This window comes from Oncorhynchus mykiss, chromosome 7 (genome assembly GCF_057628025.1).
Source record: "Oncorhynchus mykiss isolate SJ-2025 chromosome 7, ASM5762802v1, whole genome shotgun sequence".
In the NCBI taxonomy this organism is placed as follows: domain Eukaryota; kingdom Metazoa; phylum Chordata; class Actinopteri; order Salmoniformes; family Salmonidae; genus Oncorhynchus; species Oncorhynchus mykiss.
The window spans coordinates 73,887,239-73,912,500 of NC_143028.1; the positions used below are offsets into that span (position 1 = coordinate 73,887,239).

At 42.1% G+C, this 25,262-nt stretch overlaps 1 protein-coding gene and 1 pseudogene across 5 annotated transcripts in view; both read right to left on the reverse strand.

Moving 5' to 3' along the window:
- Window positions 1-108: 108 nt before the first annotated feature.
- The window catches only part of slc12a5a (solute carrier family 12 member 5a), a 267,611-nt gene continuing 242,457 nt past the window's right edge, over window positions 109-25,262 (reverse strand). For 3 of the 5 annotated variants that reach the window (XM_090241954.1, XM_090241955.1, XM_090241958.1), the window contains 8 exons: window positions 16,731-16,926; window positions 16,257-16,426; window positions 14,545-14,676; window positions 13,370-13,477; window positions 12,094-12,222; window positions 11,018-11,211; window positions 10,296-10,429; window positions 109-6,891 (listed from right to left, as the gene is read on the reverse strand). In XM_090241954.1, coding sequence (XP_090098080.1) covers window positions 6,800-6,891; window positions 10,296-10,429; window positions 11,018-11,211; window positions 12,094-12,222; window positions 13,370-13,477; window positions 14,545-14,676; window positions 16,257-16,426; window positions 16,731-16,926 — 1,155 coding nt within the window. In that variant the 3' untranslated portion in view covers window positions 109-6,799. Of the gene's footprint in view, window positions 6,892-10,295; window positions 10,430-11,003; window positions 11,245-12,093; window positions 12,223-13,369; window positions 13,478-14,544; window positions 14,677-16,256; window positions 16,427-16,730; window positions 16,927-25,262 lie in introns of those variants that run through there. The other 2 variants (XM_090241953.1, XM_090241957.1) reach the window with 2 other exon arrangements.
- LOC149982677 (E3 SUMO-protein ligase ZBED1-like) lies at window positions 19,932-21,110 on the reverse strand (annotated as a pseudogene).

Consider the following 25,262-nt stretch of genomic DNA (forward strand, 5'->3'; position numbering starts at 1 on the left):
AAACGGATTACCAAAGTATATTTCAGTTATCTGCAGATATATATATGAAACAATTGATATAAGATGTGGAGGGACCTCTTCAACAAAGTGAATAAAAATAGAATCCTGTTACTGATATATTCATTTATCTTAGATGCAAACAATTGTTATCCATTCAGTCTAAAGAAAGGGGTCGATCTAACTAAAACAATATGAACAGAACACAGTATACCACAAACACTTCAATATATTCAGTACTACACCTTGTTCAGGATAATGTGCATGCATTGAGTTACACAACAGACCTGGAGTGGGGCTCTGCTTGCACAGCATGTACACAATAATCACCAATTTGAAGTGTATAAACACCTTTGGTTCGGGATAAGTAGGTGACAGACTGAGGTTGTGGCGGGATCACAGTTCAGTCTTGTTGACTAAAACCACGGTTATGGTGAGGCACTACACTCCAATTTGTGTTTTTTGTCGTTTTTTGTGTCCCCTCGAAAGGACAACCTCTTTAACACAGGAACAGATATATTTTGGAGCCCTTAATATCCATTCGAGGATGGAGAATCATTCACAATGATCACCAGCCGACTCGTCTCATGCTACAATTGTGCAGGCGAACGGTCGGATTTAGGAGTGGTTTGTGTATCTGCCCTAGATGAGATAGCTATTTGGTGCTCCCGAGTTACCCTTAATTAAGCCGTCCAAGCAGAGCCAGTACCAGAAGTGGAAGCGCTTGTTTTATATTCTTTGTGTCAATATTCAGAATTATACTGAAATCACATACGTACGTATAAATACAGGGCTGGGTGAGCGGAGATTTGTGACCACAGGTTTACAAATCTCCAGGGATTCTCAATATGAAGGAAATAAAATTAACAGGTAGGATATAATTGCAGTGAAAAACTGCAGAGTGATGGCGAAATCTGATCTATGTATCCCTCTCTGTCTTTCTCACAGATGTACGCCAACTGTCTGCAGTACTCACTTATACCACAGGAGGACGCTATGAATCAGTGCTTAAACTGGGCAAGTTTGTTTCTATCAAACACTGATTAGGTGCTCAAACCTTTAATCACAATAAGTGTTTCTCTGTCGCAACAACCACAGTCGAGATGAACACACGATAACTTTACGGTCCTTTAGACCTGGTTCTAGACATTCTGATGAGCAGAACGCCAACTTGTCAGTTGTTAATGTGTTGTAATGAAAAGCGATTATCCAAATAAAAACAATTTGCACATCATTTTACAAAACGCTAAGACTTTGTCCACAGTGATAAAACAGTGTACAACAAAGGACAACATCGTTGGCTACAGTGTCTTTGACTGCAGCGTTATATACAAAGCAAAATGATCTCTATTGCCCATCCATTCAACTAATAAGATATCATATTACGTTAATCAACAGTTATTTATCAAGATTGAAATATGACAAGTAATAATATTGGGAACTCAAACTTTTTTTCCAAAATACTTTTTTTCTATGTTTAACTAGCAACGTAACCATGAGGAAATCATTCTCAGGGTCTCTACCAAAGGGAGCCCTAGTGTTTGCTACAGGACGTGCCCCCTCCAAACAACCTGCCTTGTTCATGTAAGTCATCACACCATAAAGCACTGAAACAAATATTCCCACATAAGACCATGCAAACAGTAATTATAAAACACATTGACAATTTCCCATTAATGCTTTTTTAACCAATCTTGTCATTGAACAACCCAATGTCATGATTAGGCAGAAAAAAAACACACCAATCTCTTTCATAATTTCTTTAAACAATAAAAACAAATTTACCAACATTTCTGAAAGTTGATATATAGCATTTTGGCATTAAACTCTTCAATTAAAGGCTCAGGCAAATGTTCTGGTAACATCCCCCAAATAGCCACATATTTTGAAAGTTGATATGAGTGTCTATTAATCAAATTGTGTAATAATAGGAGAGAATCATACATCATATAAAGTAAGGGAAAGAGTTATAATAATGTTTTGTCCATTTGTAAAAACTAGATCAGTGGCCAGATCAGTGGTCAGATCAGTGGCTAGATCAGTGGCCAGATCAGTGGCCAGATCAGTGGCCAGATCAGTGGCCAGAGTATTTTCTAGCAAGAGATATGATGTAACTGATAGAGAACTTTTGTTCCACTGCAGTTAACATTTCAGTCAGTGCAATCAAAATGTAAAACAAGTCACTTTCCTTGACTTAACTTTAAGTGCTAACAACACTTTCTTGCACTACTGTTGTCAATTCAACTCGATAAAACATTCAAACCTGCAGTCTGGGCTCAGAGTTCCTCTAGAATAAATGTGAATATAAGGTGATGGGATAATCGAGTGCCATTCCATTTGTGAAAAGAGAGAGGGGGGGACTGCCCCCGGACTCTCCAAAAACATTGCACCCCAATGGTCTAAGTATTGCCACAAAATATTGTATAGTATCTTCAGGAGAGTTCTCCTCCAAAGCGGACAATGACTCCTGTCCAGAAAGACTCTCGGGACAATAGTTAATAGGTAAAGCCGGGTCCTGTCTTGGAGGAGACAAGCCACCAGCACTGATATGTATTTCTATATATGCCTACCTCTCTTTCTGATATCTTTTGTATATATGTTCCTTTAGACATGTTAATTTACAGTTCAAATAAATCTAATAATACTAGCAGCATTCACAACATCTGAGTCTGACTTTCAAATTACACTTTAAACATAAATACTGTGTTCAATATCTATATAAACTAGTTTCATCAATTGTTTTATTCTCTCTATTGTATATATATATATATATTTATATTCATAGTTCTAATACAAGTGCAAGTGACCAAAAACAGTTTCTTTCACAACAGAAAATGAAAACACGATGATAGCTGTCCTTGGTCAGTGTGAGATTATATTAATAAATCTACACAAAATATATGGTAAAAAAAACAAACATGAATATGTGAGACCAAATTTCAGGTATTGCACATTCCTTTCAAAATGCACTTTATAAGGTTTTTATTCTAATTTGCTAATAATCCATTCATTGGCAGGACATAAATATTGGCTCACATCTGTGCCAATTCTGTGGATACAAAATCACATATTTGGATTCTACTGCAAAGAGATCCGTTTTATGGACAGGGTGATTTTCATAGCTGTGGAACCCTTTCCATTAAATCACTGTACATCTATTACTAGTTAGTTGCACGCTAACGCATCAACCTAATGTACAATTTGTACACTGTAATTTAATCAATATTATACTTTCATAGATCTATTTTTCATTTAAAAATATTTTTTATATGGCACATGGAACATATCTAAATTTGGCAAAACAACATAATATTTTTTGGAGCAATAATTTTAATTATATCTGTATTATATAAATATGTTTAACTTTTGTCTATAAACAAACAACTTTTTGTTTTCTAGATGGAAAAATAACATTTTTAAATCACTTGTTGAACAGTGGTGGACAGTGCAGTGCAATACTCATCAAGGATACAGCAACAGTTACCATAGTGATAGGAGCCTAAGTCATCCAAAAGCAGTTTGGAGCCGACCCTTTGAGAGAAGGAACATGTTCTCCACTAGAAGCTTTTTAGTAAGTCACAAAAATACTACAGTCATACTTAACAACGCGTCAGAGCTTGTACACTATTTACAGTGATCCACACTGGGATCAGGTGCCTGACAAAGATGATGTCACTGCTTATAATCACCCCCTTGCTCTTTTTCAATGGTCTTTCCTCAATTCATTAGCTTTGTTAGAATACCCATACTAACATACTGTATACTACATACTTAATATACTAGCAAAACACTACATACTATAAATTCATTTTAGTATACTGTAAACGAACGGTATCCCTTCAGTTGAGCCTACTAGCGCTTTGCCTGTTAACGGAAGTTGATTCTGTTTCTATGCAACCTCTCGCTAGCTTGTTTGCATTACAAGCTAGAGATTTTACAACTTCGGGTTTGTTATCAAATTCAATCTGGAGTGCCAGAGTGTGTTCTGGGGGTTTGTAAATTCAGAGTGTTCAGAGCGCTAACTGGATGCTCGGGTTGATCCAAGCGTTCTGAAGTCCCAACTGCAGTCAAGCACCAAAGCTAGCTGGCTAAGTACTTCCAGACACAAATGAGAGAACACCTCACTCTGACCATTTTACTCGCCCTAGCAGAGCTGGTTAGGCTGTTTTCATGTTATCCAGAGCGTTGGTAACTATACCTGTGCTGCTGGCAACAATTTAATTACACTTTTTTGACGATGTTTACTGACACCGTCCATATTGAACTGGTGTCAAGCATTAGTAAATTCATCAGTTATTCTGTGCTGTGGCACACTCAGAGGAGAGCGCTCTGAAATCGGAGTAGATAGCCAGAGCGAATTTACGAAAACACACCCGAATGTCCGTTGAGAACCGCACAACAACTATACCACTTAGCTAAACTAACAATGATGGGAATAATCAAGTCAATAAATGTTGGGGAGTTAGTTAGAATATAGTTAATATACTAGCAAGTTTGATGTATTAGTAGCCAACTAACGTTAGCTAACGGGTACCTACATGGGGCTCCCGAGTGGCGCAGTGGTCTAAGGCTCTGCATCTCAGTGCTAGAGGCGTCACTACAGACCCTGGTTTGATTCCAGGCTGTATCACAACCGGCCGTGATTGCGACTCCCATATTCCACACAATTGGCCCAGCGTTGTCCGGGTTTGGCCGGGGTAGGCAGTCATTGTAAATAATAATTTCTTCTTAACTGACTTGCCTAGTTAAATAAAGGTCAAATAATATTGTTTATTATATGCGGTTCATAAGGACAGCGTAGCTAACAAATTCTCAGCCTACATAACGTGTAAGGTAACTTACTGGAAAAGTCATTACATTGCTCAACAGTTTCTTAACATTTGTCATATTTGTACCCGCTCTCGTTTTCCGCCATTTTCTTAAAATCTGAAAACATTATGGCCCTAAAAGCACTGAAATACTGCATGTATACTTTGTATTTTGTCGAATGGAGTACGAAATCCGCGAACTTTTGGCATACTAACTATATCCATACTATGACCAATAAGCACATTATACACTCAATTTACGTCACAAATGGTTAATATGAGTATTCGAACACAGCTCTTGTCTCTCTGTCCAAGGAGGTGAGGAAACACAATGAATCGAGGAAAGAGGACAGCAGCAATTGAGGAAAGCCAATTGAGAAAGAGCCCTAGCTCGCCTGTTAGACGACTTTTCCGCTAAGAACGCTCCTCACAGTTTAACGACGTGTCAATAACTAAAACCAAGCTAGCCTTGTAGTTTTTGGCACTAACAGTGGCTGGAGCTAGTAAGGACACATAGCCACTTAGAAAGGGGAAAGGGGACAAGTATAAATATGATGACAATGCGTGAGCAAAAACAAACATGTTGCGGAGTGCTCAAGATGAGGTCAAAGTTCATGAAGCGTGATCTATGTCGTCACGGGATGCTTGTTTGTTTCTCTCCCATCTTCCTCCAAATGTGGTTCTTTCGTTCATGACTGACCCGGATTTAAAAAATGACCACATTCTCTTCCAACCACCGAACATGACCGTGGGTAGCAGTCTTTCTCGACGGTGGTCATCTCTTCACGTGATGAACAGGGTTTGCCACAGGAGCTTTTCGATATTCTCTCTTTGCTGTGGTTTCACAGACTAGCTACACAATGTCAACATCCTCAGTCCTCCACCGTTCAGTCTTGGAAGGCTACTCCATGTTTACAGGTAGGTGACTCGATGGCACTCTAAAACATCCCCTCGTAAAAACAAACCACAATCGGATGAATGTGACACTTAAACACACAGGCACAAACACCACACTGAACAACCCCAGCGCACCTAACCCTCTGTATCCTTCGACTCCATAGCCGAGTGACTAGGGATCCCGAGTGGCGCAGTGGTCTAAGGCACTGCATCTCAGTGCTCGAGGAGTCACAGACCCTGGTTCGATTCCAGGCTGTATCACAACCAGACATGATGGGGAGTCCCATAGGGTGGCGCACAATTGGCCCAGCGTCGTCCGGGTTAGGGTTTGGCCGTTATTGTAAATAAGAATTTGTTCTGAACTGACTTACCTAGTTAAATAAAGGTTACATCATTTATAATTGTTTTTAAACTAGTGAATTGATCAAAAGGCAGATGTGAATAACACAAAAGTGGGTGGAGCTGGGCAGTGATGTCTAACTGCAAATTATTCAGCAGAGGGCGCTATCTTACACTATTTCATTTCAGAGTATTGACTGATAATCTTTCTGGCTGATTTGGAAGTGGCCTGAACCTTTCCTTTATAAGTTATTTGGGCCACGGAGAGGGGAAGGCCAAGTCTCTGAGCATCTGTTATATTTGATATGAGGCTAAAAGCAGCTACCTCTGACATCATATAGGGCCAGAAAAGGGCTGGAAGAGTGAGGTGTAGCTCTGTATCCAGTGAGCACAAGATGCTAAAAAATGTATTTTTTTAAACATTTTTTTCAACCCCAAATAGGTATTTTCAGCATCTTTTTGACCAAAAATATATGTATTTTCAGCGTGTTTTCAAGCTAAAATACATATTTTCAGTATTTTTTTAACCCAATATAAATCTTTCAACTTCTTGTGCTCATAGGGGTGGGGTGGTGTATGGGGTGAACTTATTTAAACTGTGTGTGTGTGTTAGGCAAACAGAATATCATTTAGAGCGAGCTGGTCTATTGCTTGGGTGTGAGGGGAGTGTAATACAAACACAAATGGAAGTGGGGTATTTTTTCTAGATGTGGGGTTCGGGAGATGAAGGGGTTCGTAGGGGAGAAAGGTCTGCTCTCTCAAGAGTAGATGGTGATGACCTCGCGACCGCCACCACGAACCAGGAGGACCCTGTTGAGACCCTCAGTCAGGACCTCCAGGAACTCCATGTCTGAGAGAGAAAGTTAAGGAAAACAACTAACGGGTGCACCTTTATAGCCCCATGCTATTGTTTACTAGTAGACACATACTTACCTGTAATGGCATGTGACACAGCTTCTATGGGCACATAGAATGATGTAACACAGTCATTCCCAACCGGGGGTACTTGGCCTATCCACAGGGGTACTTGGCCTATCCACAGGGGTACTTGGCCTATCCACAGGGGTTACTTGGCCTATCCACAGGGGTACTTGAGAAGGCTGGTAAAATGCATGAGGGGTATTTCAGGGGTACTCCTGGCAGAGCAAAATTCAGTTGGTGGTACAGATACCAAAAAATGTTGGGAACCACTGACGTAACACGTACTCCATTCTGTAAACCTGCCATGGGAGTGTTAACTTTACGTAACACGTACTCCATTCTGTAAACCTGCCATGGGAGTGTTAACTTTACGTAACACATACTCCATTCTGTAAACCTGCCATGGGAGTGTAACTTTACATAGCACGTACTCCATTCTGTAAACCTGCTATGGGAGTGTTAACTTTACATAACACGTACTCCATTCTGTAAACCTGCCATGGGAGTGTAACTTCACGTAACACGTACTCCATTCTGTAAACCTGCCATGGGAGTGTAACTTTACGTAACACGTACTCCATTCTGTAAACCTGCCATGGGAGTGTTAACTTTACGTAACACGTACTCCATTCTGTAAACCTGCCATGGGAGTGTTAACTTTACGTAACACGTACTCCATTCTGTAAACCTGCCATGGGAGTGTTAACTTTACGTAACACGTACTCCATTCTGTAAACCTGCCATGGGAGTGTTAACTTTACGTAACACGTACTCCATTCTGTAAACCTGCCATGGGAGTGTTAACTTTACATAACACGTACTCCATTCTGTAAACCTGCCATGGGAGTGTTAACTTTACATAACACGTACTCCATTCTGTAAACCTGCCATGGGAGTGTTAACTTCACGTAACACGTACTCCATTCTGTAAACCTGCCATGGGAGTGTTAACTTTACATAACACGTACTCCATTCTGTAAACCTGCCATGGGAGTGTTAACTTTACGTAACACGTACACCATTCTGTAAACCTGCCATGGGAGTGTTAACTTTACGTAACACGTACTCCATTCTGTAAACCTGCCATGGGAGTGTTAACTTTACGTAACACGTACTCCATTCTGTAAACCTGCCATGGGAGTGTTAACTTTACGTAACACGTACTCCATTCTGTAAACCTGCCATGGGAGTGTTAACTTTACATAACACGTACTCCATTCTGTAAACCTGCCATGGGAGTGTTAACTTTACGTAACACGTACTCCATTCTGTAAACCTGCCATGGGAGTGTTAACTTTACGTAACACATACTCCATTCTGTAAACCTGCCATGGGAGTGTTAACTTTACGTAACACGTACACCATTCTGTAAACCTGCCATGGGAGTGTTAACTTTACGTAACACGTACTCCATTCTGTAAACCTGCCATGGGAGTGTTAACTTTACGTAACACATACTCCATTCTGTAAACCTGCCATGGGAGTGTTAACATTACGTAACACGTACTCCATTCTGTAAACCTGCCATGGGAGTGTTAACTTTACATAACACGTACTCCATTCTGTAAACCTGCCATGGGAGTGTTAACTTTACGTAACACGTACTCCATTCTGTAAACCTGCCATGGGGGTGTTAACTTTACATAACACGTACTCCATTCTGTAAACCTGCCATGGGAGTGTTAACTTTACGTAACACGTACTCCATTCTGTAAACCTGCCATGGGAGTGTTAACTTTACATAGCACGTACTCCATTCTGTAAACCTGCTATGGGAGTGTTAACTTTACATAACACGTACTCCATTCTGTAAACCTGCCATGGGAGTGTAACTTTACGTAACACGTACTCCATTCTGTAAACCTGCCATGGGAGTGTAACTTTACGTAACACGTACTCCATTCTGTAAACCTGCCATGGGAGTGTTAACTTTACGTAACACGTACTCCATTCTGTAAACCTGCCATGGGAGTGTTAACTTTACATAACACGTACTCCATTCTGTAAACCTGCCATGGGAGTGTTAACTTTACGTAACACGTACTCCATTCTGTAAACCTGCCATGGGAGTGTTAACTTTACATAGCACGTACTCCATTCTGTAAACCTGCTATGGGAGTGTTAACTTTACATAACACGTACTCCATTCTGTAAACCTGCCATGGGAGTGTAACTTTACGTAACACGTACTCCATTCTGTAAACCTGCCATGGGAGTGTAACTTTACGTAACACGTACTCCATTCTGTAAACCTGCCATGGGAGTGTTAACTTTACGTAACACGTACTCCATTCTGTAAACCTGCCATGGGAGTGTTAACTTTACGTAACACGTACTCCATTCTGTAAACCTGCCATGGGAGTGTAACTTTACGTAACACGTACTCCATTCTGTAAACCTGCCATGGGAGTGTTAACTTTACGTAACACGTACTCCATTCTGTAAACCTGCCATGGGAGTGTTAACTTTACGTAGCACGTACTCCATTCTGTTATCCTGCCATGGGAGTGTTAACTTTACATAACACGTACTCCATTCTGTAAACCTGCCATGGGAGTGTTAACTTTACGTAACACATACTCCATTCTGTAAACCTGCCATGGGAGTGTTAACTTTACGTAACACGTACTCCATTCTGTAAACCTGCCATGGGAGTGTTAACTTTACATAACACGTACTCCATTCTGTAAACCTGCCATGTGAGTGTTAACTTTACGTAACACGTACTCCATTCTGTAAACCTGCCATGGGAGTGTTAACTTTACGTAACACGTACTCCATTCTGTAAACCTGCCATGGGAGTGTTAACTTTACGTAACACGTACTCCATTCTGTAAACCTGCCATGGGAGTGTTAACTTTACGTAACACGTACTCCATTCTGTAAACCTGCCATGGGAGTGTTAACTTTACGTAACACGTACTCCATTCTGTAAACCTGCCATGGGAGTGTTAACTTTACGTAACACGTACTCCATTCTGTAAACCTGCCATGGGAGTGTTAACTTTACGTAACACGTACTCCATTCTGTAAACCTGCCATGGGGTGTTAACTTTACGTAACAGAGAGGGAGAGAGAGAGGGAGAACGAGAGAGAGGGAGAGCGAGCGAGCGAGAGAGAGAGGGAGAACGAGAGAGAGGGAGAGCGAGCGAGCGAAAGAGAGGGAGAACGAGAGAGAGGGAGAGCGAGCGAGCGAGAGAGAGAGGGAGAACGAGAGAGAGGGAGAGCGAACGAGAGAGAGGGAGAGCGAGCGGGAGAGCGAGCGAGAGAGAGAGAGAGAGAGGGATGGTGGGAGGGAGAGAAAGAGAGAAACACAGAGAGAAAGAAGGATACAGTTCTCGTCTCCAGACCGGTTATTGGGCGGCCCAGGCATATTGAGGAGCACCAGCTTGGCCTCTGAGGATTTCTTCACGATGACACCATTCAGCCTCAGTGCCGTGTGCATGCGCCTCACATTGGACTGGTTTCTGGTGGGAAAAAAACAAGATGGTCTCTACTAAGCTCCAAACGAAAGCTTCATTTGGTCATAATGCAGTATTATTTTGAGGTATTCAGCAAAACAAAATGTGGAACAACAACCTCTTCAGGCTACTAATTCACAAACAGCTGAAACAAATCACTCTTTCACTCATTCATTCTGTCACTTCTGCATTAACGTTTTCATTTGGAAACACTCAAGACATAATCAACTTGTGCTATGCTGACTTGATCCATGGAATTCTAGAGGAAATGTGTGTGTATATATATATATATATGTATGTACCAGACCTCAGTTTTATGTAAGCTCCAGCAAAGTTTGAGCTCTGGAAATACTTACAGGTTTTCCCACTCACTGCAGCATGGCATGGAGAGAAACACAAGGTTAAAGGATAGAATCCTAAACGAGCTGATTTTTCTCTGTACTGTCAGTGCTCTATCATGAAAACTTTACTGTTGACATGCACACGTAAAGTTGTTTTGGGTGAACTATCCTTTCAAGATGTTGAATTTAAACTGCTGCCATTTTGAAACTGAAAGTCCCAAGATGTGAAGAACGCCAACCAAACCACACTCACGGCTTCATGTTGAAAATGTCTTTGATGCCCTGCGGCGTGGAGGCGCCAGGCGGCTTGGCCGGCTCGCCGTCGGCCTTTTCTGTCCAGGTCATCTGGACCTGTGCAGACCCTGGGGTCTGGGCCCCACCCTCGGAGGCTGGAGTCAGAGGGGTAGCCGGACTGGTCGGGCTGGTGCTGTCGTGGATGAGCTGGACCTGAGTGGGAGGGGACACAGCGACAGAGGCAGACTGAGACCACGAGACAGAGGGGGGAGAGACGAGGTGAGATGAGACGAGTTGGAACCACAGAGTGAGTGTGAGGGTCAGAGGAGGGAGAGAGAGAGAGCCGTTATCGAGAAGGCCTTGCATTTGGAGGTCAGTCATACAGTTGGGCTGATTAAAAAGTAAGTCTGAAAAAGAATGATTGAACCAACACATCTGTAGCCTACTCACCTTATTACGACTTGTAATCCATGGCCAGAAATTCAAAGGCAGGCAATACCTTTCCTGACTTTTTCCCTAACTGTTACACATATGAACAACTACGATGCATTTCCTGGTATCCCATGAAATACTTTGACTAGTCGAGAGTCTGTGTGAGTCTTGGTCCTCAGACTTATCCAGTCACTTCACAATAAGTCTGGTAAATGACTTCTTGTAAGTGGTTGACCTCCCAGGTCAACACCATCAGTTCACAACGCCAGACCTTTAACCATTCCCTGACCATGCCTCACCGCAAAAAAAACTACCTTACAAAAACACTGGTATGGTGAGTTGGAAGTTTCAAAATCCACTACTTCAGGGTTACTGACCTCAATGTCAACACCAGCGGTTCACAACCCCAGCCCCTTAACCATTCCTAGACCATGCTTGACTGCAATTTTCCTCACAGCATAAAAAAGTAAGGAAGTTAGAAAAACAAATACCCAGGATCAAAACCACTGACGACCTAATATTTCAACTTCTCACATAACAACCCCTCACAAGTCAAGTCTTTGCTGGCGCAGGCACTGGCCTGTTTGCAGGAATTCTTAATTATACAGTATACCCTGGTTAGAGTGAATGTGGCTCGGTTGACCTGACAGTATCAGTACCAACCTCTTCCTCTGGTTTCTCCACCTTGCTGCTCACCCCAGGCTGTTCTTCGGTCACACTCAGCTGGGTGGTCACCACCGCCGGATTCTTACGTCGGATGGATCCGCGGGATGAGTCTGTGATGCTCTGGATCTGTGAAAGGAAGACAAACGGCTGAATGAAGACGCTAGTATCCTTTTCACAACACGGATACAAACTGAGCCAAGCTGTATTGAGTTGGCCTGCTTACGCATCCATCGTAGTTGCTGGAACCATGGTGGAGAGGACAATGAGGAAATAAAAAACAGAGCCAGGCTGTATTGAACTGGCCTGCTTACGCATCCATCGTAGTCGCTGGAACCATGGTGGAGAGGACAATGAGGAAATAAAAAACAGAGCCAGGACAGTTCGGTTTTGTGTGAATCAGGCATAGGAGCGCTAATATCATCACAATATGATTGATAAGTTGTTTTGTGTCGTCTACACGGAGACAAAACAAGGTTTTGAACGTTGACGTTTTCAGAACATTGTCTGTCAATGTAGACAATTCAATCCCTTTTGGGTGAATCAATACTGTCTTCCTTTTGTTATTTTGTCTTAATTGTAATTAAAGTAATAGTTAGTTTGGCATAGTGGAACTATGTCACTGCCTTGTCCGCTTGTTGCCCACTTCCCCAGGACACAAAATTGCAGCAAGTAAGATGGAGATCAGAGGTTATCTTTAATGAGTGCAGTTTGCATGTGGCTAGTTTGCTTCAACTACCTTCACTAAAACCCCTGCAGGTTTTGCCTGAAAATGTTGGTTTTGAATCGCCACGTTCTGGTACGTCTGCCTCGTGATTTGTTGGAGGGAAAAAAAGTGTCACATTAATCCAAGACCTTAGTCACTGCTGTTGCCTAGGGTCTGGGATTCTGAGACTAATTCAGACATGGTTCAATGGCATTGTGTTTTAATAAAATTACAAAATTAAAAATGTAATTCAACCTTTATTTATCTAGGCAAGTCAGTTAAGAACAAATTATTATTTACAATGACGGTCTGCACCAGCCAAACCTAGACGATGCTGGGTCAATTGTGCGCCGCCCTATGGGACTCCCAATCATGGCCGGTTGTGATATTGCCTGGAATCGAACCAGGGTGTCTGTAGTGACGCCCCTAGCACTGAGATGCAGTGCCTTAGACCACTGCGCCACTCAGTGTTGTGTGTTGTGGAGTAACATGTGGTGTGGTGAATGTAAAACCATAGAAGTAGAATTATGGCAATTTTCCATTCTAGTAATTGTATTTCTAAAGCGGTACCTCTCTCTCTCGCTCGGTCTTGGTCAGGTTGATCTGCTTGAGGATCTGCGATCGCTGTTCCATCACCAGGGTCTTCTCATAGGTGTAGGCCGAGATGTCACTGTCGTGCTGAGAGAGGAGAGGCCTGGGTTAGAGCAACATCGAGGATGGGCAGAGACCAAAGAGGTTAGGTAGTATGTACAACTTGTTTTTATATGGAGGTTTAGAAGGTCTACGTGTTGGACAGCAGCACTGTATGGAACAACAGCTTCATGCATAAGAATAGCATGAATGCACTGATTGTAAATCGCTCTCGATAAGAGCATCTGCTAAATGACTAAATTGTACACTACCATTCAAAAGTTTGGGGTCACTTAGAAATGTCCTTGTTTATGAAAGAAAAGCAAATTTTTGTCCATTAAAATAACATCAAAATTGATCGGAAATACAGTGTAGATATTGTTAATGTTGTAAATGACTATTGTAGCTGGAAACGGCTGATTTGTAATAGCCTTCATTTCTCAGAACAAGACTAGACTGACTAGCTTCAGAAGAAAGTTATTTGTTTCTGTCCATTTTGAGCCTGTAATCGAACCCACAAATGCTGATCCTCCAGATACTAAACAAGTCTAAAAGAGGCCAGTTTTATTGTTTCTTAAATCAGAACAACAGTTTTCAGCTGTGCTAACATAATTGCAAAAGGGTTTTCTAATGATCATTTAGCCTTTTAAAATGATAAACTCGGATTAGCTAACACAACGTGCCACTGGAACACAGGAGTAATGGTTGCTGATAATGGGCCTCTGCATACCTATGTAGATATTCCATTAAAAATCTGCTGTTTCTAGCTACAATAGTCATTTACAAAATTAACAATGTCTACACTGTTTTTCAGATGAATTTGATGTTATTTTAATGGACAAAATTTTTCTTTTTCTTTCAAAAACAAAAACATATCTAAGTGACCCCAAACTTTTGAATGGTAGTGTAAATAAAAATAAATATTTGTACTGTATATTTAAACAGATTTGTAACTATGAGAAACAGTATGATGGATTAAATCAACTCAGGGGACCTATGTTCAATGTCTGAGTAGGCTTCAGCTGTAGGAACATGCAACAGCCCCTTTAGGTACTGTATCTCTGTTATTACACACTGAACTTCCTCCCACCTGAAGCAGCTGTAGACAGACTTACCATTTCCACCACTTCAACCTCGGCATCGATACGCAGGTGATACAGGAAGGTGGTCAGGTCTTTCTTCATCTGGATGCTGTTGTCGTCCATCTGGGCCACGGTGAAGATGCGCATCTTACACTTCCTCCACACCTGTCGGCAGGAAAGAGGATTGTAACCTGCTCATCTATAAACTGTTTTACGGTAATCTGGTTAGAACCTTCATTATTTGGAACACAGTAGAAACTGCCATTGCATGTGTATCAGTGGAGGCTGGTGGGAGGAGCTATAGGATGACGGGCTCATTGTAATGGATGGAATTGGATAATTGGAACGGAGTCAAACGTGGTTTCCATTTGTTTGATACTGTTGCATTTATTCCATTCCAGCCATTACAGGGAGCCTGTCCTCCTATAGCTTCTCTCACCAGCCTCCACTGATAACCATGTTGATTAGTTAATGCGCTGACGAATGCTCTGCACCATCGTTTTTTTTTGTTTTTGTACAATATATTTATTGGCATTATTATTATTATTTTTTTTTACAATTTAACAATCATCAAAATATGACAGACAATACCCCGTTATTCCTTCCACCTACACACAACACCATGCTACATGGGGGCACATTGTGCAAAACCCTTCCCTCCCCAACACAGGAACACCCCCCTTCCCTCCCCTCTACCGGTATTAGCTTCACTTATTATCAACAAAAAAAAAAGAAACAGAATGACCTTCACATTCCATTGCTAGAAAATAAATGATTCAACACAAAAACAAATAATAATAATAATAATAGATTAATGAAGACAGTAGTAATGAGGCAGCTAAGGTGACGTCTCTAGAAACTGCTGAAAGTCCCCCCAGACATCAGGAAATTCGAAGGGTTTATTACATCAATTGCATTTTTTCAGATGGAATATAGGAGGACAGTTCTTTTAGCCACATCTGCTTGCTTGGCGGAATGTCACTCTTCCATATAATAGCTGTGCATTTATTGGCTGCAATGACTGCCAATGTAATGAATCTGGTTTTGCTACAAATATTAACTGGTAGAACAGAATAATCTCCAAGAAGTATAAGGGAAGGATGCCCATTGTTTTTTTACCTGTACATTGCACTTTACTATATAACTGAGTGCATGATTAGTTATACACTGAGTATAGGACACATTAAGAACACCTGCTCTTTCCATGACAGACTGACCAGGTGAATCCATTTGAAAGCTACGATCCCTTATTGATGTCACCTGTTAAATCCACTTCAATCAGTGTCGATGAAGGGGAGGAGACGGGTTCAAGAATGATTTTTAAGCCATGATACAATTGAGACATGGATTGTGTATTTGTGTACCATTCAGAGGATGAATGGGAAAGACTAAATATTTAAGTGCCTTTGAACGGGGTATGGGTAGTAGGTGCCAGGTGCACCGGGTTGTGTCAAAAACTGCAACGCTGCTGGGTTTTTCATGCTCAACAGTTTCCCGTGTGAATCAAGAATGGTCCACCACCCAAAGGACATCCAGCCAACTTAACACAACTGTGGGAAGCATTGGAGTCAACATGGGCCAGCATCCATGTGGAAGCTTTCGACACCTCGTAGAGTCCATGCCCCAACGAATTAAGGCTGCTCTGAGGGCAAAAGGGGGGGGGTTCAACTCCATATTAGGAAGGTAAAACATGGCCAAAGCAATGTGACCCATGTCTCAGGGAGGGCGTGTGGTGGGCAGCCTACCTTGTGCTGGCGCAGAAGGAAGGGCAACAGCATCAGCATGCCTCCATCGTGGACGATCCACCACACGTCGATGTGGCCCTCGGAGAAGCGCTCTCCATTGGAAGGGAAGGCAGCGATGTTCTTGGGCACCAGCAGGGCCAGGTGGGCTGCAGTGGTCTCCCTAACCAGCTCTACAGGATGGATGGGGGGAGGGGTTCAGCTAATATGAGTCTGATCATCACTCAAAAACCTTTATGGAAAATCTACTTCATCCTGTATGATTTATCTATAACCTCCCCCAAAGATCCAGATTTTTTCAATCCAACAGACACATCTGATTACCGAAATTACTCAGAATTTACTTAGAAATGTAAAATGGTAATTAAACAGTAATAACCTAACGAGTGTTTTTGTTTTTCACATCCCTTTACTTCCTTTACCCCCCCCCCCCCCATTTCAATTGGCCATTCATTGTTGACCCCCTCTGTGACCCACCAATGAAATCTCTCCAGGTCTGTAGGTCATCGGCCTGCTTCCAGTTGCGCGGCCAGCTGACCAGCACCGTGTTGTGCATGAGGCCGCCCAGCCCGCTAGCCTGGAGCAGGTGGGAGGTGGCGTCGCGCATGTTGGACGAGATGGTGACCTGGCAGAAGCCTTTCACCTTCTCTGTCTCCATCAGCTTACGCAGAGACTGGAGCAGGGAATGGGGGTGGGTAGAGGGAGGGAGCGGAGAGGGAGATGGGGGTGAGAGAGAGAAAGAAGGGAGGAAGAGAGAGCGAGTGGGAGGGGTAAGGAGGAAGAGGGAGTAAGGTTTCTGGAACCAACTAAGCCACAGAGCCCTGCATGACATCTCAATGAAATTGGTCACACACACATATTTAGCAGATGTTATTGGTCACACACACATATTTAGCAGATGTTATTGGTCACACACACATATTTAGCAGATGTTATCGCAGGTGTAGCAAAATGCTTTAATGTTTCTAGCTCCAACAGTGCAGTAATACCAATACAATACAATACACACAAATCCCCAAAATCTAAAGAAAGAAATGAAGAAATATCAGAATGAGCAATGTTAGAGTATATTAGTGTATTCAGAAAGTATTCATACCCCTTGACTTATTCCACATTTATTTGTGCTGAATTCAAAATGTATTAAAAAAATATATTCTCATCCATCTACACACAATACCTCATAATGACAAAGTGATAACATGATTTCAGAAATATTTGCCAATTTATTGAAAATGAAATACAGAAATATCCAATCCATGTTAGAACCACGTTTAGAGCTGTGAGTCTTTCTGGCTACGTCTCTAAGAGCTTTGAACACCTGGACTGTACAATATTTTCTCATTATTAGTTTTTTAATTCTTCAAGCTCAGTCAAGTTGGTTGTTGATCATTGCTAGACAGCCATTTTCAAGTCTTGCCATAGATTTTCAAGCCGATTTAAGTCAAAACTGTAACTAGGCCATTCAGGAACATTCAATGTCGTCTTGGTAAAGAGTTTGCCTTGTGAATGACTACCTCATCTACCTCATTTGCCTTGTGTTTTAGGTTATTGTCCTGCTGAAAGGTGAATAGGTCTCCAAAGTGTCAGTTGGAAAGCAGACTGAACCAGGTTTTCCTCTAGGATTTTAACCTGTGCTTAACTCTACTTTGTTGCTTTTTATCCTAAAAAACTCCCTAGTCCTTGCTGATGACAAGCATACCCATAACATGATGTCACCACCATGCTTGAAAATATGAAGAGTGGTACTCAGTGATGTTGGCTCATTCATCCCCCTCCTCTCCCCTGTAACTATTCCCCAGGCCGTTGCTGCAAATGAGAACGTGTTCTCAGTCAACTTACCTGGTAAAATAACAGATAAATAAATAAATAAAAATGTGTTGTATTGGATTTTCCCCAAACATAACGCTTTGTATTCAGGACATAAAGTTAATTTCTTGACCAATCTTTTTGCATTTTTACTTTTTGCCGTATTGGAATATTTTTGTTCTGTACAGGCTTCCTTCCTTCTTTTCACTCTGTCAATTAGGATAGTATTTTGGAGTAACTACAATGTTGTTGATCCATCCTCAGTTTTCTCCTATAAACTTGGTTACTGTTTTAAAGTCACCATTGGCCTCATGGTGAAATCCCTGAGTGGTTTCCTTGCTCTCGGGCAACTGAGTTAGGAAAGACGCTTCTATCTATGTAGTGACTGGGTGTATTGATACAGTGTAATTAATAACTTCACCATGCTCAAAGGGATATTCAATGTCTGATTTTTTATTTTGTACCCATGTACGAATAAGTGCCCTTCTTTGCGAGACATTGAAAATCCTTCCTGGTCTTTATGGTTGAATCTGTGTTTGAAATTGCAGTTTCGATGCATCGACAAGATTAATACCTGAGAAATATGTAATTTTGTATTTTTAGATTTTCCATTTATTATAATAGTAAACGTGGGTTGCTTAAATTCCCAGGAACAAAAAACAGCAGTGCCTGCCTTATAACATGAAATAAAATAGTAATTGAAAACAGAGCTTCAACAAGAGTGCATAGTCCAGCATCATATCTCAACATTAAGTCACATAGCAGTGCCTTAAACAAAATAGGACCACTTGAGACTGGTTACTTGAACAAAAATTACAAATAAAAACATTTTTATCAGATTTTCAAGTTTTTCTTTAAGAAGATTAGTCTATCCACATGATCTGCAGTGAGCAGAGATCGGCTGTGACAATGCCAGCCGCTGTGGGGAAAACCCTCTCGCTAGGGACAGAGGTCCCAGACACAGCCAGGTAGCTATGACAATGTCAGCCACTGTGGAGAATACCCTCTCGCTAGGGACAGAGGTCCCAGACACAGCCAGGTAGCTGTGACAATGTCAGCCGCTGTGGAGAATACCCTCTCGCTAGGGACAGAGGTCCCAGACACAGCCAGGTAGCTGTGACAATGCCAGCCGCTGTGGAGAAAACCCTCTCGCAAGGGTAAGAGGTCCCAGACACAGCCAGGTAGCTGTGACAATGTCAGCCGCTGTGGAGAATACCCTCTCGCTAGGGACAGAGGTCCCAGACACAGCCAGGTAGCTGTGACAATGCCAGCCGCTGTGGAGAATACCCTCTCGCTAGGGACAGAGGTCCCAGACACAGCCAGGTAGCTGTGACAATGCCAGCCGCTGTGGAGAATACCCTCTCGCTAGGGACAGAGGTCCCAGACACAGCCAGGTAGCTGTGACAATGCCAGCCGCTGTGGAGAATACCCTCTCGCTAGGGACAGAGGTCCCAGGCACAGCCAGGTAGCTGTGGAGAATACCCTCTCGCTAGGGACAGAGGTCCCAGGCACAGCCAGGTAGCACCTTGCTAACATGGCACCATGTAAATGGATCAGCATCCAGGGGAATACAGTCCACTTCCCTGTATGAGGTCACCTCCTCCTCTATGACCTTAACCTTTGACTTGGTTCCCTGCTCCTGGGTGGTGAACAACTCTGGACGAGAACCCCTGTCGTCTGCCGAGAACCCCTGTCGTCTGTGGCTTGACCCTGCAGAATTAAATTAGATAGAAATTACTATCTCTGAGGTGGCTTTAAAAATATAATTTGTTGTTGAAAATAACTATCAGACACTATTATGATAATTACAATTATTACATCATAATTAATTGTTAAATCACTAATTAATAAAATAATAAATGTCACATTAACAAAATAAATACAATACCTGTTGTATACTGGTCACAATCTCTGCTGTGAGTTCATTGTGACTCTCAGACGAGCAGCAGCATCCATCCAGGTGTAGCAGGGACTTGAACCCGGGGTCCAAAGAGGTGCTCTTGTGTCAGAAGTCTTGGACACCAGGGTCAGCATATCTAGGCTCCAGGTTAACTCTGATAGCAGTCTTGACATCCCTTACTGCGGGTTCATCTTCATCAGATGCCACCATTGATTTCAGAATCATTGTTTTCATAGGAGGGACCATGGAAACTGATGGGATGCTCTCAGTGCATATCAGTGTTGTGACTGTTTTGAGAGGTTTCCACACTTTGATAACTTCCTCTGCAAGTCTCATGTCATTTTCAGACAAAGTCACAATATCTTTGAAATTCTTCCTCACAGCTTGATCAGTCAGTGTAGGACACATCGCAACTTTCTGCTCAAGGTATCTCTCAACCATGTCATGGCTTGAATTCCATCTAGTAGGGACATCTTGGATTAGTTTGTGGTTTGGCAGCTCCAGCATCTCCTGTTGTGTCTTGAAAACATGTTCAGCAGTTGTGCTTTTATGAAAGAAGGATACCACCTTCCTCATCTTTGCTAGGAGGCGAGAGATTGGATTCACTGACATTGCTTTTTGAGATGCTAGATGAATAACGTGAGCAAAGCATCCTATCTGTTGCCCCAATCCAGCTAGAGCAACTGCATTTACAATATTTCTAGTTGTCAGTGGTCACAGTAATCGTTATATTATCCCTCTCCAACTTCCACACTGCAACTACTTCCCTTAGCTCTTCCCTCAGGTTTACACTGGTTTGATTACTCTCAATGTGACGTGTTTGAAACACATGGCTTTTAATCTCCCACTCTGCCGTAATGAAATGAGCCCTTACAGTAAGGTAGCTCTGTAGCTCTAGACGTCCAACTGTCTGTTGTTAGGAGCAACAGACCGCGTTTCTGACAACTCGCTCTCAAGTAGTTCTTTAGTTTTTTTGTATAATGCAGGTATTAATGTCTGGGCGAAATGTGTGCGGGAAGGAATAGTGAATAGCTCGACCACTTTAAACATGTTTCTGAACCCCGCATTCTCTACCACAGAGAAGGGTCTCATATCTGCCGCTAGGAATTTTGCTATGGCTGCGTTGATTTATTTATCCCTACCAGAGTCATATTGTTGCCTGAAGGCTGTGGGGAGAAGTGGTTGCCTGAAGGCTGTGGGGAGAAGTGGTTGCCTGAAGGCTGTGGGGAGAAGTGGTTGCCTGAAGGCTGTGGGGAGAAGTGGTTGCCTGAAGGCTGTGGGGAGAAGTGGTTGCCGTTTCATTTTGTTCGCCTAGTCCCACCGATTGGCATTCTGGGGTGATGTCGGCGCAAATGAGTAGTCATGTTACTAGTATTGACACTCTAACAGGCTATCAGCATGAACAGAGCCTACATGTTGTAGATGTTATATCCACCACTCTAATAGGCTATCAGCAATGAACATGTTGTAGATGTTATATCCACCACTCTAATAGGCTATCAGTAATGAACATGTTGTAGATGTTATATCCACCACTCTGACAGGCTATCAGTAATGAACAGAGCCTACATGTAGATGTTATATCCACCACTCTGACAGGCTATCAGTAATGAACATGTTGTAGATGTTATATCCACCACTCTGACAGGCTATCAGTAATGAACATGTTGTAGATGTTATATCCACCACTCTGACAGGCTATCAGTAATGAACATGTTGTAGATGTTATATCCACCACTCTAACAGGCTATTAGTAATGAACATGTTGTAGATGTTATATCCACCACTCTGACAGGCTATCAGCAATGAACATGTTGTAGATGTTATATCCACCACTCTAATAGGCTATCAGTAATGAACATGTTGTAGATGTTATTTCCACCACTCTAATAGGCTATCAGTGATGAACATGTTGTAGATGTTATATCCACCACTCTAATAGGCTATCAGCAATGAACATGTTGTAGATGTTATATCCACCACTCTAATAGGCTATTAGTAATGAACATGTTGTAGATGTTATATCCACCACTCTAACAGGCTATCAGTAATGAACATGTTGTAGATGTTATTTCCACCACTCTAATAGGCTATCAGTGATGAACATGTTGTAGATGTTATATCCACCACTCTGACAGGCTATCAGTAATGAACATGTTGTAGATGTTATATCCACCACTCTGACAGGCTATCAGTAATGAACATGTTGTAGATGTTATATCCACCACTCTAATAGGCTATCAGTAATGAACATGTTGTAGATGTTATATCCACCACTCTGACAGGCTATCAGTAATGAACATGTTGTAGATGTTATATCCACCACTCTGACAGGCTATCAGTAATTAACATGTTGTAGATGTTATATCCACCACTCTAACAGGCTATTAGTAATGAACATGTTGTAGATGTTATATCCACCACTCTAACAGGCTATTAGTAATGAACATGTTGTAGATGTTATATCCACCACTCTAACAGGCTATCAGTAATGAACATGTTGTAGATGTTATATCCACCACTCTAACAGGCTATCAGCAATGAACAGAGCCTACATGTAGATGTTATATCCACCACTCTAATAGGCTATCAGTAATGAACATGTTGTAGATGTTATTTCCACCACTCTAATAGGCTATCAGTGATGAACATGTTGTAGATGTTATATCCACCACTCTAATAGGCTATCAGTAATGAACATGTTGTAGATGTTATTTCCACCACTCTAATAGGCTATCAGTGATGAACATGTTGTAGATGTTATATCCACCACTCTGACAGGCTATCAGTAATGAACAGAGCCTACATGTAGATGTTATATCCACCACTCTAACAGGCTATCAGTAATGAACATGTTGTAGATGTTATATCCACCACTCTAACAGGCTATCAGCAATGAACATGTTGTAGATGTTATTTCCACCACTCTGACAGGCTATCAGCAATGAACATGTTGTAGATGTTATTTCCACCACTCTGACAGGCTATCAGTAATGAACATGTTGTAGATGTTATATCCACCACTCTAATAGGCTATCAGTGATGAACATGTTGTAGATGTTATATCCACCACTCTGACAGGCTATCAGCAATGAACATGTTGTAGATGTTATTTCCACCACTCTGACAGGCTATCAGTGATGAACAGAACCTACATGTTGTAGATGTTATATCCACCACTCTAATAGGCTATCAGCAATGAACATGTTGTAGATGTTATTTCCACCACTCTGACAGGCTATCAGTAATGAACAGAGCCTACATGTTGTAGATGTTATATCCACCACTCTAATAGGCTATCAGCAATGAACATGTTGTAGATGTTATTTCCACCACTCTAACAGGCTATCAGTAATGAACAGAGCCTACATGTAGATGTTATATCCACCACTCTAACAGGCTATCAGTAATGAACATGTTGTAGATGTTATATCCACCACTCTGACAGGCTATCAGTAATGAACATGTTGTAGATGTTATATCCACCACTCTAATAGGCTATCAGTAATGAACATGTTGTAGATGTTATATCCACCACTCTAATAGGCTATCAGCAATGAACATGTTGTAGATGTTATATCCACCACTCTAATAGGCTATCAGCAATGAACATGTTGTAGATGTTATATCCACCACTCTAATAGGCTATCAGCAATGAACATGTTGTAGATGTTATTTCCACCACTCTGACAGGCTATCAGTAATGAACATGTTGTAGATGTTATATCCACCACTCTGACAGGCTATCAGTAATGAACATGTTGTAGATGTTATATCTAGCTTTTTGAAGCAGAAATTTGCTTCTTGCAACACTAACTCAAAAAAGTTCTGGGACACTGTAAAGTCCATGGAGAATAAGAACACCTCCTCCCAGCTGCCCACTGCACTGAAGATAGGAAACACTGTCACCACTGATAAATCCACCATAATTGAAAATTTCAATAAGCATTTTTCTACTGCTGGCCATGCTTTCCACCTGGCTACTCCTACCCCTGTCAACAGCACTGCACCCCCAACAGCAACTCGCCCAAGCCTTCCCCATTTCTCCTTCTCCCAAATCCATTCAGCTGATGTTCTGAAAGAGCTGCAAAATCTGGACCCCTACAAATCAGCCGGGCTAGACAATCTGGACCCTTTCTTTCTAAAATTATCTGCCGAAATTGTTGCCACCCCTATTACTAGCCTGTTCAACCTCTCTTTCGTGTCGTCTGAGATTCCCAAAGATTGGAAAGCAGCTGCGGTCATCCCCCTCTTCAAAGGGGGGGACACTCTTGACCCAAACTGCTACAGACCTATATCTATCCTACCATGCCTTTCTAAGGTCTTCGAAAGCCAAGTCAACAAACAGATTACCGACCATTTTGAATCTCACCATACCTTCTCTGCTATGCAATCTGGTTTCAGAGCTGGTCATGGGTGCACCTCAGCCACGCTCAAGGTCCTAAACGATATCTTAACCGCCATCGATAAGAAACATTACTGTGCAGCCGTATTCATTGATCTGGCCAAGGCTTTCGACTCTGTCAATCACCACATCCTCATCGGCAGACTCAACAGCCTTGGTTTCTCAAATGATTGCCTCGCCTGGTTCACCAACTACTTCTCTGATAGAGTTCAGTGTGTCAAATCGGAGGGTCTGTTGTCCGGACCTCTGGCAGTCTCTATGGGGGTGCCACAGGGTTCAATTCTTGGACCGACTCTCTTCTCTGTATACATCAATGAGGTCGCTCTTGCTGCTGGTGAGTCTCTGATCCACCTCTACGCAGACGACACCATTCTGTATACTTCCGGCCCTTCTTTGGACACTGTGTTAACAACCCTCCAGGCAAGCTTCAATGCCATACAACTCTCCTTCCGTGGCCTCCAATTGCTCTTAAATACAAGTAAAACTAAATGCATGCTCTTCAACCGATCGCTACCTGCACCTACCCGCCTGTCCAACATCACTACTCTGGACGGCTCTGACTTAGAATACGTGGACAACTACAAATACTTAGGTGTCTGGTTAGACTGTAAACTCTCCTTCCAGACCCATATCAAACATCTCCAATCCAAAGTTAAATCTAGAATTGGCTTCCTATTTCGCAACAAAGCATCCTTCACTCATGCTGCCAAACATACCCTTGTAAAACTGACCATCCTACCAATCCTCGACTTTGGCGATGTAATTTACAAAATAGCCTCCAATACCCTACTCAACAAATTGGATGCAGTCTATCTCAGTGCAATCCGTTTTGTCACCAAAGCCCCATATACTACCCACCATTGCGACCTGTACGCTCTCGTTGGCTGGCCCTCGCTTC